General features: G+C 31.9%; 2 protein-coding genes across 3 annotated transcripts; one reads left to right on the plus strand and one right to left on the minus strand.

Annotated features, from left to right (window-relative positions):
* Nucleotides 1–4,182: 4,182 nt before the first annotated feature.
* LOC133689989 (DDT domain-containing protein DDR4-like) lies at nucleotides 4,183–8,537 on the plus strand. The gene is made up of 11 exons (XM_062110116.1): nucleotides 4,183–4,542; nucleotides 4,633–4,743; nucleotides 5,499–5,585; nucleotides 5,674–5,711; nucleotides 5,824–5,905; nucleotides 6,207–6,313; nucleotides 6,388–6,547; nucleotides 6,619–6,711; nucleotides 6,841–6,961; nucleotides 7,338–7,380; nucleotides 7,560–8,537. Exons 1-11 carry the CDS (start codon nucleotides 4,423–4,425, stop codon nucleotides 8,116–8,118), a joined length of 1,521 nt encoding a protein of 506 aa, XP_061966100.1. The 5' UTR covers nucleotides 4,183–4,422; the 3' UTR covers nucleotides 8,119–8,537.
* A 273-nt stretch (nucleotides 8,538–8,810) lies between these two features.
* On the minus strand, nucleotides 8,811–11,429 carry LOC133689988 (uncharacterized). Of its 2 annotated transcripts, none has more exons than XM_062110114.1 (4): nucleotides 11,188–11,429; nucleotides 9,521–11,045; nucleotides 9,221–9,403; nucleotides 8,811–9,111 (listed from the first exon to the last, which is right to left on the minus strand). In XM_062110114.1, exons 2-4 carry the CDS (start codon nucleotides 11,003–11,005, stop codon nucleotides 8,977–8,979), a joined length of 1,803 nt encoding a protein of 600 aa, XP_061966098.1. In that variant the 5' UTR covers nucleotides 11,006–11,045; nucleotides 11,188–11,429; the 3' UTR covers nucleotides 8,811–8,976. The 2 variants fall into 2 exon arrangements, with proteins under 2 accessions (XP_061966098.1, XP_061966099.1); XM_062110115.1 differs by having other exon boundaries at nucleotides 9,521–9,995; nucleotides 11,188–11,427.
* Nucleotides 11,430–13,637: the final 2,208 nt, after the last annotated feature.

A 13,637-nucleotide genomic window follows, 5' to 3' on the forward strand; every position in this document is an offset into this window, starting at 1 on the left:
GAATATGTTAATAAAAAAATCAATTTATCTTTAAAATTAATTTAAAATTTCTTAATTCAATAAGTTTTAAAATAATTTTTATTATTAAAAAATAAAAAAAACCGTGAAAGATAAAATAATAATTATAAAAACCACTTGTGTGATTTCCATGATGTTTTCTAGACGAATTCATAGCACTTGCCCAGCTTAAGAACATCTCTAAAAAAAAAAAAAAAGCTATTTTAATGAGGTAAGTTGATAAAATAATATTTTTAATTATATAAATATAACTTTTTTTATTATGCATATTCCAATGAAAAAAAATCATTTGAAAAATCAATTCTATTAAAGTGGAATAAATAAGTGTTTTATTTTTTTAATAATTTTAATGTTTTTTTTTCACGTTGCTAGATTTAATTAGTTTATTCTTTTATTGATGTCATTTTATTAGTTTGGCTCTTTTAAGATGAATGAAGGAATAGCTTTTGCGGGGAAAAAAATATTTTAGTATTTTATTTGGCTTTTCTTTTTTAATATAAAAAATAAATAAATCAAAATCAAAATATTAATTTTTTATTTTTAATTGTCCATTTAGTTTCTTCCTCTAAACAATGTTAGTTTTGAGATAGTCTATGCAAATATTTGAGAGCTAACAATACGAAACTCTTACAATAATTACCGAGGCCAATTATTTCACTTGCTCGATTAAAATGCATGTGAACTATATGTTATATGATGAATATTCATGTAACAGCTACTTATGTATGAAAAGGATAACAACCAATGTTATTTTAAAAAAGAAAATAACTATTATTTTTATACATTTTAGACGAGAAAGAGGGGGAATAAATTAGAGAGTGTTTGAGAGTGTGGTTGCTGTTAATTTTTAAAGTGTTTTTTACTCATAAAAAGCATGACAATAATATTTTTTTATTTTTTAAAAAATATTTTTGAGATTAGCACATTAAAATGATTTGAAAACATCAAAAACATACTAATCAAAAGAAAAAAAAAATCAAAATTTTTGAAAAGTGCTTTTCTACCACACTATCAAACAACTTCTAATGTAGACATGAGAGGGTTGCTTGTTTTTGGCGTGGTCGTGTTTTTCAAAGACAATTAATTTTTGTTTTATTTCAAATTAAACTTTCTTGTGTTATTGAATCATTTTAATATATTAATGTCAAAAATAAACTTAAAAATATTATATTAATATATTTTTAAGTTTAAAATATTTTAAAAAATAACTGTTTTTATAATAACAAATACCACGAAGAACTTTACTAGTTGAAACATTTCATATTATGTTATTAAATTTGGGCTTGTTATATATAATATTGTAATAAATCATGATTTTTTAAAATATTTTTTATTCTAAAATATATTTTGTTTTTTTTCCAATACCATCATGTCAAAATCATAAAATATATATTAAAAAAATATCAATTTCATTTTTTTTGTTTGAAAGTAAATACATTTAAAAAACACAGACTACTGCACTCAAAAGTCACAGGCATGTGCTGAATGGTAGATTGAAGGCTACAAAGACTACCGTCATCCCATGCAAGAAAAAGCTAAAACAATTAATTTAGAGTAAAAATAAATAAATTTATTTAAAAATACTTTTAGGGCACAAGAAGATTAGATTTCAACACAATAAAATAGACCGGTCTCTCCATTCTTATCCGTTTTACTGTGTTGTCTTGTTTGTTTATCTCACAGGTTCTCAGGTGATTTGGGCAATTAATATAGAAAGTAAAAAGAATAGAAGAATCAACAGAGCAGCAAAAATTATGAATGAAATATTACCATGCTACACCTACTCTTCCCTCTGGACATTGTTCTTAAACAGTATTAAAAATTTTATTTTTATTTTAATATTTTTTTAACTACCATACATTTGATATTAAAATAACAATCCTAATAATAAATCATTTATAAAAATTCAATTCAATTTATACTTTGGTTCTTATATTTTTTAAATACATTATAAACATGATTTTATTTCATTTACTATATATTTGTCTTCTAATTATGCATAAAATATATATATTTTTTAATTTGTATGAACAGTCAAATAATTTTTTTAATAAAAAAAATTAGGGTAAAAAAACCTTGAGTGCGCTGAAATAAACAAGAAATATTGATAAAAAAATATTTTAATAAAAAAATTCAAAATAATTGTACGTTCACAAAAAAATTGATCCTCCACCGCGCAATGCAGACACGCAGAGGAGCATAATTTATAAACATAAAGATATTATTGAGAAGAAAGAAAAACTAACAGCCACTATCGCAGTTTTTGAAAACCACTCCCTTCGATTCTGAAAAAGTTTAATGACTGTCGCTAGCTTCTTGTGTTTTTAAGTTAAAAACAAAAACCTTGTCAAGTCTGCTGTCATATCACATGTAAAATTAAATTTAATTTCACGTAACCTGTTACATTTGCAATAAAATATTAATATTGAATCCAATTAATTATTTTAATTATTTTTCTTTTAACTTATAATTTTTTTAAGATATATTTGGGAGTGTGGTTGAATTATATTTTAGAAAACTTTGATTTTTTTTGTTTTTAAATTTTTTTGACAGTTTTTAATTGTTTTACTATGTTAATATTAGAAATAAATTTTTAAAAATAAAAAATATTATTTTAATATATTTTTTTTAAAAATACTTTGAAACATGTCATTAATGCTTTTCATGGTGACTTGTACCGTAGTATTTGGTATTGTGATAATAGTTATTTTTTATTTATAAATATATTAAAATAATATTTTTTATTTTTCAAATATATTTTTAATTTCAGCACATTAAAACAATTTAAAATAATAATAAAATAATATAAAATAAAAAAACACTTTCTAAACACAAAATAAATACACTAGTAATAATCACAGGTATTGTCTAAATAGGATCGTTTGGGAACACAGTCTAATCCACGTTCCTAAAATTTTTGAAAATTATTCTACTTAAAATTAATATTTTTTAATTTGTTTTAATATGTTAATATTAAAAATAATTTTAAAAAAATAAAAAAATATTATTTTATTATATTTTTAAATAAAAATATTTTTAAAAATAACCATACCCCTGGTCCAACTTTTTTATCATCTAAAGATGAAACTCGAAGAAGGCGATATTCCTCTACAATGAATACAAGAAATGCGGGCTACTCTCCTTTCCTTACTGGGTAACAAAGAAAAGGCATCATTGTGTGGTGCCGGGAACCTGGAGTTATTTTTCCCCTGAAAGTACACACTGAGAATATTGGTACTCCTCACAGTTCGTTCATTTTATCATGGAAATGACACGTGCTGCTCTTCTTTCACTTTGGTTTTGTGTTTGTTGCCCTGCCTTGCTTTCTGTTTCCGCACCGCGAAGCATGCTCCCCTGGTTTTGATCCAACGACCTCGTTTTATAGTTTAAAGATCCTGCCTGTGTCACAGTCCAATTATCACGCAGAAGCAATTTTCCGTGTAACGGGGATTGAAATGCACGCTTTCTCGTGCTCTGCCTATTTTCCCAGTGACCCTTACTGGGAGCGTCTACTGTTACGGAGGATGGGTGGCCTGTTGCAGAAAAGAAAGGGTATTTTTGTAATAATATTTTCATATTAATATTTAAATAAATATTCTTAAAAGAATTTCAAATACAAAATTGCTTGAAAAAAATTTTAATTTCAAAGATTCCAATCGGAAAACAAAAATATACAGAAATATCTTTCAATAGTTATTGCAATTTGGAGGACAAAATCCAATAAAATTGATTTTTTTTTAAATTTTAAACTAAATTGAATTTAATCAAAAAATTAAATCAAACTGATTCAAACTAAAAAATTAAATTAAAGGTTTGGTTCTTGTTAAAACCCAAGCCAAAAAACTTTCATCAAAATATGTTTTTTAAAACAAAAAATAGCTGTTTAATTATATATATGATCTTGATTTTTCTAGTTAATTTTCCAGTTTTGTTTTTAAAATATAAAATCATAATCGAATTAAACCAATCTTTTTTTAAAAAAATTTATTACCGGTTTTTTTGTTTGAGATCTCGAATTGTTATTTTAATTAATTAGATCATTTTTTATAGATATTGTGCTCCCTGCTTTGCTGGAAAAATTACTGGCCAAAACGATGGCGTCTAGCAATTGAAACAACAAAAATGCACCGCTTTACGAACAAGGAGAAAATAAAATAAAAAGTGGGAGTGAAGGTGTGCTGTGCTGTCCTCCCCTCCTTTTCCAAAATGATAGCCTAAAATTAATTAACTAATTAACCCTAGAAAAGGTAAAGTAACCTCAACCTTAACATTAATCCAACCACGATCCTTACTCAGGTCAGTAAAATTCATTTAGGCGGGAAACAAGTCCCCTAAATTTTTACCGCCTCCCCCTCCCTCTTCCTTCTCTATTCCATCTCTCAATCCACCTTCTCTCTCCGCGAAATGACAGACGACGAGAAGGAAAAAGGCGTCGTCGTTTTGGACGACGACTCTTATTTGAAATCGGAAATCGAGAAGATTCGTGGACGATGGGAACTCGCTACGGTTCTTAATTTTTTGAGCGTAAAATAAACAAACAGCCCCCCTTCTCTCTCTCTCTGTTTTTTTTTAATAAATATTTCGTGTAAAAAGCTGGAGGTTTCTTGTTTACAGGTTTTTGAGCCAGTCATTGGGGTTGATTTAAAGTTACCGGCAGAGGAGATTGAGAGTGCTCTTGTTGAGCCTAATAAATCACTTGCTCAGCTTCATATTAAGCTATTACAGGTTTTTTATTTTTATTTTTTATTTATGCTTGCTTTGATTATTATTATTATAAATAAAATAAAATAAAATTAGCGAAGTAATTATCCGGTGTTATACATTTTTAATTAATTAACGAAACAATGTTTTTGATTATCATGATGTTTGCAATCAATTGATTCTATCAAGATGTATAATTTATGATCTGGGTGAAAAATCATGGCACGAATCACGACATAAGATAATCACAGGTCTTGCTTACTGGGCTCACGAATTCAATGGCTATGATTCTTTTTTGTTCTTGTGCCGAAAATTTGTTTTTGTAATATCTAGTGTAAATGATTCAAACAAAGGGAATGCGTATTTTGGCTATGAGGGCATTGCACGCTTATCGTGTATTTGTTTGTGTGTTTTCCTTTATTTTGTGCATCAATGTATTTGATGCACCGAGGAAGCTGTGCTGATTTTTAGCATTGAAAATCATGCGTGTGGATGTTATGATAGATAATTGATTCATATAATAAGCCATAAAAAGCAAAAGGATAACGCTATATGACATGAAAGTATCACATGGAATCCCACATGAAAGGGCAAATCGAATGGCTATGGACCTTTTGTGTAGTTATCGATGTCATTAGTTTTGTGCATGTAACACTTTGCAAAGTGAGAAGGATTGGCTTTGCCTTCACGTGGTTGGCATTGCGTGCTCTCTAACTTGGAATTTTTTCCATGCGGATAATATCTTTTTAAGTTTTTTATAAATATGGATTTTTCAACAGGGGATACCACCTGTGAGTAAAACATTGAATGCATCTGATGCGTGGGTGACCGAGCTTTGTAAGAAACTAGCCATGTGGTGGCCACGGGTATGCGGCTTTTCAACTCTCAACTGTGTAGTTAGGATTTTCATACAGTTTTGAATCTGTACTTATTAGTTGTGTTCTCCTATTACAGGTCGCTGAAGGCGAGTTACCACTGAAGGCAGCCAAAGGGTATCAAACTACTGAATATTTGTCTCATATCATTTCCTAAAAGATAGGTTTTCAATTTTTTATTTAGACTTGCTCAGGTCATGATGGTTTCTTGCTGTTGTGGCTTGTGCAGAGATGAGATGTCTAGATACAAGGAACTAGATCCAGCTAATAGATTGCTGATTTTGAAAGCACTCTGTGAACTCAGAGCTAAAGTAATATGCCTTGCCTTTCTGATTAAACATTTGTTCTCAAATGTTGGAAGTTGTTATTTGTATTTTTTTGACTGGATGATCTTCTAAATGTTTATATTTCTGATTTCTACTTTTGCATTCGGTAGGCTTTTAGGGTATTTTATTTTGTGCATTCTTGGCTTTTTGAAGCCATTGTGTTTGTATCTATTAGTGGATAATCAAGTTCTCTATACAGGTGGATTCATTTAAGATGAATGAGCTGTGCAGCTTTTTTCTAGGTTTCCTTGTTAAATCTGTTGTAAGCCACTCTTTCTGTTTACAGCAAAATGACATTGCATCATATGTTAACGATTCTTTGAAAGATGGAACTGAAATTTCTTATTTCCGGAAAGATAAGATTGGGGGAGATGGAACTGCAACTTCTTACTGGTAATTCTTGAGCATGTTCTGAATTTTATATAATTTCCTGTGCATAGTGTTGAAAATACTAACTGTGCTCTCAGGTATGATGGAAGTTCTGTCATTGGCCATAGATTGTACAAGCAGGTAAACAAGACTGGGGCAAATAGTAGAAAGAGGGGAAAAGCATCAAAAAATCAGCCAGCTACCTGTTTCCAATGGGAAATACTTGCAACCAATCTTGAGGAATTTCACAAAGTTGTGGTAAGTTTAGTATTCCCCTGTTTCAACAACTGGAAATTTTAGTTTAATTTGTTTCTTGTTGGTAACGGCAGAATGAACTCTCTTCCAGCAAAGTTGCTGCACAAGTTGCAGCTGGCAAGACCATTGAAACTGATGTCCTGCCTATTATACAGAAATTTCAGAAGGTAAGCTTATGGGTTTCTCTTATAATTGTTTCTTAGTAGTGTGGGTGTAGTCACAGTTTTATTATGCACAAGTTTATTTATCTTTCACATTTATGGTAAGTAATCTGTCACTTTCATTGTATTCAATAGAAGAAAGATAGGGCCCTCAAACAAAAAGAAAGGCAAGAAAAGCTCCTGAACAGTTTTAGACCCTGCACTGCTGGGGTTACTCGTTCCTGCCGCAGTCGCAGACCGATCAGTTATACATTTGGTATGATATCTTGTCTGTATTCATTTTCATAATCTGGTTGTGGCATAATCATCTTTTGTTTGTCTTTTGCTTCTATTTCACTGTCTTGCTGAACTACATCAAATATCTAATTATCATATAGAGCCAATTGAACATTTTTAGAATTATGTAACTGCCTCCCTGTTGTGAAGTGCGTTACTGAGCTTCTATGGGATCTCAAATCATGGATGAGATGGAGAAAAAAGTCACAAACTGAATGATAATTTTCTTGGTTATTTGGGTTTCAGTTCACTTTAGTTTCTTGTTTAATTCAAACATATGTTTTTTTATCTGAGAAACTTGATTGTACTTGTGAATTATTTATAATTAACCTCTTCATTTGTGATCCAATATGCAGATGACTATGATCGTGCTATTGATGAGGCTATAAAAATAACAAAGTAAGACTTCATGAAATTTACTGTCATCACTGCATTTCTATATTTCAAACATACTTGCAACATTCTTTGCTAAACTTGTTCTTAAATTCTTCAACATCTTTGTTTTATGCATTTTGTCCCACATATTGAGAACGAGAATTCATGATCTTTTCCATTGCTGACTTCAATTTATAATCCAGTAAAAGGAAAACAATTGAAGAGCAGAGCAACAATGGCAAACATGTTAAGCAGGAAAAAAATGCTTCTAATGGGGGTTCAAATATGGGCACAAATTCAAAAGAAAGTCATGGTGAAATAGGTGATTCAGGCATGAGTGCAGACTCCAAAGATAATATCGAGAAGGGAAGCTTCTCAGAGAGTGAAAATGAAAGTGACAAGCTTCATGAAGCGGATGATGATGATGATGATTATGATAGCAAAAGGGATCATGATAATGGGAGTGGATCCGACAAATCTGACAAAGAAAATGTAAATTTTGGTGACAAGAACATTGCTCGGAAGTTTGGTTCTCGTTGGAGTTCAAGACTGGCTGGAGTTGCAAGCCATCCTGCCCTGGAAGCTGGAAACTTGTGTAAAAAGAGTAGGTTGAGACAAAGACCCGCTCGTAACGCTGCCCTTGACTCTAATAATGTGCTTGATTCAGATGATGAAACTTTGTCAAAACATACAAACAGAGAGATATCTGGACATGAAGACTCGCCTCCAGTTTCTAATTCAGATGTGGTCTGTGACAGTTAAAGCTATCAAGTGGAATCAACATGCAAGTGATTTTCCTTGAAATTTTTGTTGAGCGAGGAAATATCTTCACAGAAAGATATCTTGAAGTCGGTGCCGGTGAGAAGCAAGTTTTGAAAATGTGCTAATCCCTGTATTCCATATTGGAATCCAAACTCTAGTTTGCAGCCCGTGCCTTTTGTTAGAATTTCTTGAGAGGAAGATGCCACGTACGGAGTTTTAAAGCTACCACTAAGTTGGCAATGGCAGATTTCGTAACCTATGTAAGTTAATTTCTCTGCTTAAATGCAATCGGTTCTCTGTTTAACCGGGATTGTATACAATCCTTTGATGTTCCCTCTCTAGTATCCAAGGATAGCTTATGTATAATTAACTTCCTAATGGCTTGTGAAAAATAAAAGGTAGTAAGATATTTGGAAACATGGGATTTCTCTAATTTTAGGGCTTTCAGATTGATACAATCACCGTGTAGCTCTAGAATAGTGGGCAAATTTACTTTTTTGACAGGTCCCCAAAAACCCTGATCTTTTTCTGATAATTAGAAGGGTTCAGAACATCACTTGAATGCAGCACTCATTCTCCTCCTAATAGAGACAGCATTGCTTTTTTAACAGTGCTGAAGGTTGAAAGTTACTTCCATTATATAGCCAAAAGGTTAACCTGACCTTCAAAATGAACCCCAAAAAAAGGCCTAATTGTAAAGAGCAAACTTAAAACGATGGATTAGAGAGATGATTCAATGTATCAAGGACAGATACAGTGGTTTGATACAAAACTCAATAATAGATTAGAGAAAAGGTGCCAATTTGCTCGTAGCTCAACTGGTATTACTTGTATAAAAAAATCTTGAACTAAAAGCAATCATCTCATCTTCCCAGCATTCTGCACGCACGACTGAGCCTGACCCTGCACAGCTTCTATCTTCACGTTTTTCAAATCCTGGCCGACGCCTGTCAGATTAAAGCTCCTTGAATTCAAGCCCAGCAAATTAATCAGCTGCAAAAACAGAGCAAAAAAGAGCATGTTAAAGAGATGAACAGCTGAAATGTGTGTTTTGACGTGGAGAAAAGAGACATGGATTAAGAGTGCTCTCAGTAAGACTTGCATTTGGATCAGAAAGTTCATGGGATATCTGTTCACATCTTATTATTAGTCTCCTAAGATTAGGCAATCCCCTGAGGAAGGAGGCTATGGTTGGGATTTGGTCTGCAAATGAACCATCGGTTAGTAGAACCAAGTTCTGTAGCTTCTTGAAAACTATCGGAGAATCATTCTGCATAAAGAAAATCTGCAACATCAAAAAAACCTATGCTCATCAGTCTTCTGAAAAAAAGAAAACAAAAAAGGTAATGCTATGTGAAGAAAAACAGGAACAGGAACAGGAACAAAAAGAATAAGGAAGTACCTCGATTGGCCACGTGTTTATACTCAAGAATCTGGCTTCACTTAAACACTGAAGGAACTTGGCAGCACAGTAAATTAAACTCTTTGAATGCTTGCACCGACGATCAGATTCCTCACTTCTATGCCGACAAGTAGGCTTAATATGAATTCTTGCGTTCAATAGCGACACCATACCCTGGTTCAGATAACTAAAATCTACGGGATCTCCAGTCCACCATAAATCCTTGAGTTTGGGAGCAGAAATCGACAAAGGAAATTCATATGAATAAGCGTCTGATGAGCTTACATTCAATGTCTCGAGGTTTTCAGCCTTCATAATAATGCGTCTGCAGGGACCGGCACCTACTTTGATCTCTTTTTTTGGCTTGGAGTATTGGGACCCAATTTCCGGGGAGCTAAATTTGCACTCGGATAGAGTTAAACCTCCAAGGGAAGAGCTTTTGATGTTCAGAAAGCAAACATTTGCAAACCTGCAGCTGCTAATCATGGCATGGATAAGAGATGGACAATCAACCAGGAGTTGGCATGCTTCAAGGAAATTAGACCCACAGACTTCAAGAGTTTCAAGAGACTCACAATCTATCTTACAAACAAAAAATCTGCCAAACTCAGAGTCCTGGACTGTCAGATTTTCCAGAGATTGACAATTAAGGTTAACATGCCACAAGGCTTTAAATTTGCACCTGGATATTGTCAGGACCTTAAGAGATGAACAAGATATGTTAAATTTCCCATCAAAGAAACTATTTGGAAATCTGCAATCACTTATTTCCAGCTCTTCAAGAGATGAGCTTGTCATAGTGAGATCACTAATACCATCAACATTCTCAAGAGTTAACCTTTTAAGACATTTACACCGATCCGAAATTATTTGTCCAAAATATTTATCCCCTATTGTTACTGAATCTAGCCATAAGTCCTTGAGCCAGTCAAACCCTAGTATTTGAAAACTGAACCTTCCCATCTGCAAATTCAATTTCAAAGCCCTCAAAGATTCACATTTATAAACAGAGTCCGGCAAAGAATAGCCTCTTAATGAATCTACATGGACTAGCATGTCAAGTTCCTCAACACCACACTTTGTAGCAACAGTAACCCATGAATTAACAACACTCCCTCCAATATCAAACCTTCTTTGCTTGCAAAACCAATGAACAAGCAAACGTATTAACCCTTCTCCAGTCTTTTCGCGAGATCGCAGAACTTTATCGACATAAGAACAGAAATCAGTATACCTTTTTCTTAAACAGCTATGATCAGAACCAGAATCAAAATCCGCAACAAAATTCAAGTAAGGGCTAGAGGAGCATAGTTTTTTAAACCTTTTCGATACTAAACCAAGACGTGCAGTATCATTAGCTCCAAGGAAGGAGAATATATGATAAATAACTTGGTCTGGAAGACCACTCAATCTATCATGCGTACAAGCAAGGATACGAGTGTCTTGATCAGAGCTCATTGCCATCGACTTAAATGGACTTTCCATGCACCTCAGTGGATAGAATCAACAAAAACAACAGCACCCACTGAATTAAAATAAACGCGAATCCTAACATCAGTAAAGAATCAAGATTATAAAGAACAGGATACAAGAAAACAATCAAGTTCTACTTACACACGCATAAAAGAGATAGTGCTATAATTTCATGAGAAAAAGAAGAGAAGCACCTGAAGCTGCTGGTGTAGACCTTGTTCGAGCGAGCTAAATTTCTAAGATGGTGATCTTTGTTCGAAAGTTTTCGTGTTCTAGCGCAACCCATATACCTCTGTAAGGTTTTTTTATTTTTATTTTTAGTTGCATTGGAATATTCTTTGGGTAGAGGAGGAGGCAAGGGAAGTCACCTTGAGGTTTCTAGGATTTTATTGTATACGACAGGTGACTTGACCACGAAGCCCAAAAGAAAGGGGAGTGCGTTCAATTCTTGAGTGAGGGCTTGTAAGGATGTGGTATTTTTTTTTTCCATGTAGATGACGAAGATGAAAAGAAATATGTTTTTTTTTTAATTTTTTAAATATACAAATTTATTTTATTTTTTCAAGGAGGGAGAGGGGACTGGTAGGGCTGAGCTTTAAAAAAACATTAATAACTTTTTTGTGAATAATTTAAAATTTTAAGGTCAAAATCAGTAGAATTTAATTTTTTACCCCTTATAATTTTAAGGTCAAAATCAGTAAAATTTAATAATTTTTTCCGTTTTTTTTTCTAACAATAAAGCGTTCCCCCTAGGGTTATTATATTTACCTTAAACCCACCTACAGGCTAATAATTAAAGACTGCAAAAATATACTTACAATAATTTGAAGCATCACCAGCCCCAACGGTTGACTGTATCTGAACGTGTTTATATTTTGTATTTATCTATTTTGGGAATATAAACGTCTTTGCTAAGATCTAAAATATTTTAAAACACTAATTTTAAATGAGTTTAAAAAATCATGATTTTATTTTACCAGAAATTAATAATTATGATCCATGAACTCCTCTTCAATGTCTGCTCAACAACCCAAGATGAACTCATTGAATAATTTAATTCATACCTACCGAGGAAATTAGTTGATGTCAAAGGGAAAAATGAAGGTTTTTTTTTCATAATTAATTACCTCTCTAAATTTAATATAAATAGACAGGATTTAATGGTAATTTTCTTCAATGAAACATATTCGGATTCCAATAACTATAATCTATTAAATAATTATATATTAAAGGAGAATTACCTTCATTGCATAGCACAAGTAGTGTGTTCTGACATTACATCACATAATATTTTTTTAAAGTATTTTTTATTTATAAATATATTAAAAATATATATATTTAAAAAAATATTATTTTTTTTCACATCATCACATAAAAATACTAAAAAAATTATTAATTTAATATTTTTTAAAATGAAACCACTCTTGAAACACATAGAAAAACAGAAACTACCACGCTCCTGAGCACTAACAAAACCCAAAAAAATATCTTAAAATCCAGAATCCTTCATGAAGAAGGAAACCATATTATACTGTTAAAAGGGTTTAATAGCCACGAGAAAGAAAAAGCTTCAATACCAAAAAAAAAGAAAAAAAAAAAGGAAAAAGAATTCAAACTATACGCCTTTTGCACTACGTGAAAGCATCCAGCTCATTTCAGTACTCATCTGTCTCCCATTTTCTCCCATCCATGGAACAGATCGCTTTCATGTTGTGATGACAGGGGACGCATATATTACTCTGATTTTACTTTAAAACAAGTCAGGTGAGTTTTTGGAGAAAAAAACGAAAACATAATTCTTTATTTTTTTTATTGCTTACCCTCCCAATAAATAAATTAAAAAAAAAATGAGAATAGTCCCGTCTAGGGTTCGTGATTCCTCTTTTAATAAATATATCTTTTAAAAATTAAATTTATATTCTCATCTTTGCAGAAATATAGCAGTATCTTGACCGCTGGACCAATAATAACATCATAATAATTCTTTATTTGAGTCTGTTGTTTTAATTTCTATAATCTTTATTAACGATGCAGCCTTTCGGTACAATGATGTTGAAATCCGAAGGCTGTTTGCACAAAAACCATTTGACCAGGCGATGGATAATTTAAACTTGTCAAGAGTCTCACACCAGAAAAATAATTCTGATACATTTCTGCTGGCAGAGAAGTGGCTCGCTCGACGTTTTCAGAGCAACTTGCATATTAATATTATTTCCCTTCTCTGCAATCCGTCAAGATGATTGCAGCCAAAAATAAAAAATAAAGGGAAAGAAGATTAGATTGTCAGGCCATGTATTTATGCTGGATTAGCCAGCTACAGATCAACACCGACATCACTTTTATGTAGCTGTTATCGATATTTTTCCAATTAACATGACTATTTTCATGTTAATATTCTTATATAGAGAATAATATACTAGATTGGTGGTCGCATAACATCTAGTACTGCACCAATTTTTTTTCTACAAATAAAATATTTAAAAGATGGTTGTGTTTCTAAAGAAGTAAGAAAAATAGAAAGTATGATAGAAATTAGACGACAATAACAATAAATAAAATTTAAAAACTATCTTCCTGATTAAAGTAGTTAGGTTAACACATGAAATTTATGGCCCCGTACATGAGATTGTGATAAACTCATAAA

This window comes from Populus nigra, chromosome 3 (assembly GCF_951802175.1).
Source record: "Populus nigra chromosome 3, ddPopNigr1.1, whole genome shotgun sequence".
Lineage (NCBI taxonomy): Eukaryota > Viridiplantae > Streptophyta > Magnoliopsida > Malpighiales > Salicaceae > Populus > Populus nigra.

Excerpts from the sequence above, each read along its gene's own strand:
- LOC133689989 (XM_062110116.1), top strand. The coding sequence starts at position 4,423 with ATGACAGACGACGAGAAGGAAAAAGGCGTCGTCGTTTTGGACGACGAC. Across the intron at positions 5,712-5,823 it reads CCACTGAAGGCAGCCAAAGG|AGATGAGATGTCTAGATACA; the intron begins GTATCAAACTAC and ends TGGCTTGTGCAG. Across the intron at positions 6,548-6,618 it reads AGGAATTTCACAAAGTTGTG|AATGAACTCTCTTCCAGCAA; the intron begins GTAAGTTTAGTA and ends TGGTAACGGCAG.
- LOC133689988 (XM_062110114.1), bottom strand. The coding sequence starts at position 11,005 with ATGGAAAGTCCATTTAAGTCGATGGCAATGAGCTCTGATCAAGACACT. Across the intron at positions 9,404-9,520 it reads TAAACACGTGGCCAATCGAG|ATTTTCTTTATGCAGAATGA; the intron begins GTACTTCCTTAT and ends TTGATGTTGCAG. Across the intron at positions 9,112-9,220 it reads ATGAACTTTCTGATCCAAAT|CTGATTAATTTGCTGGGCTT; the intron begins GCAAGTCTTACT and ends CTGTTTTTGCAG.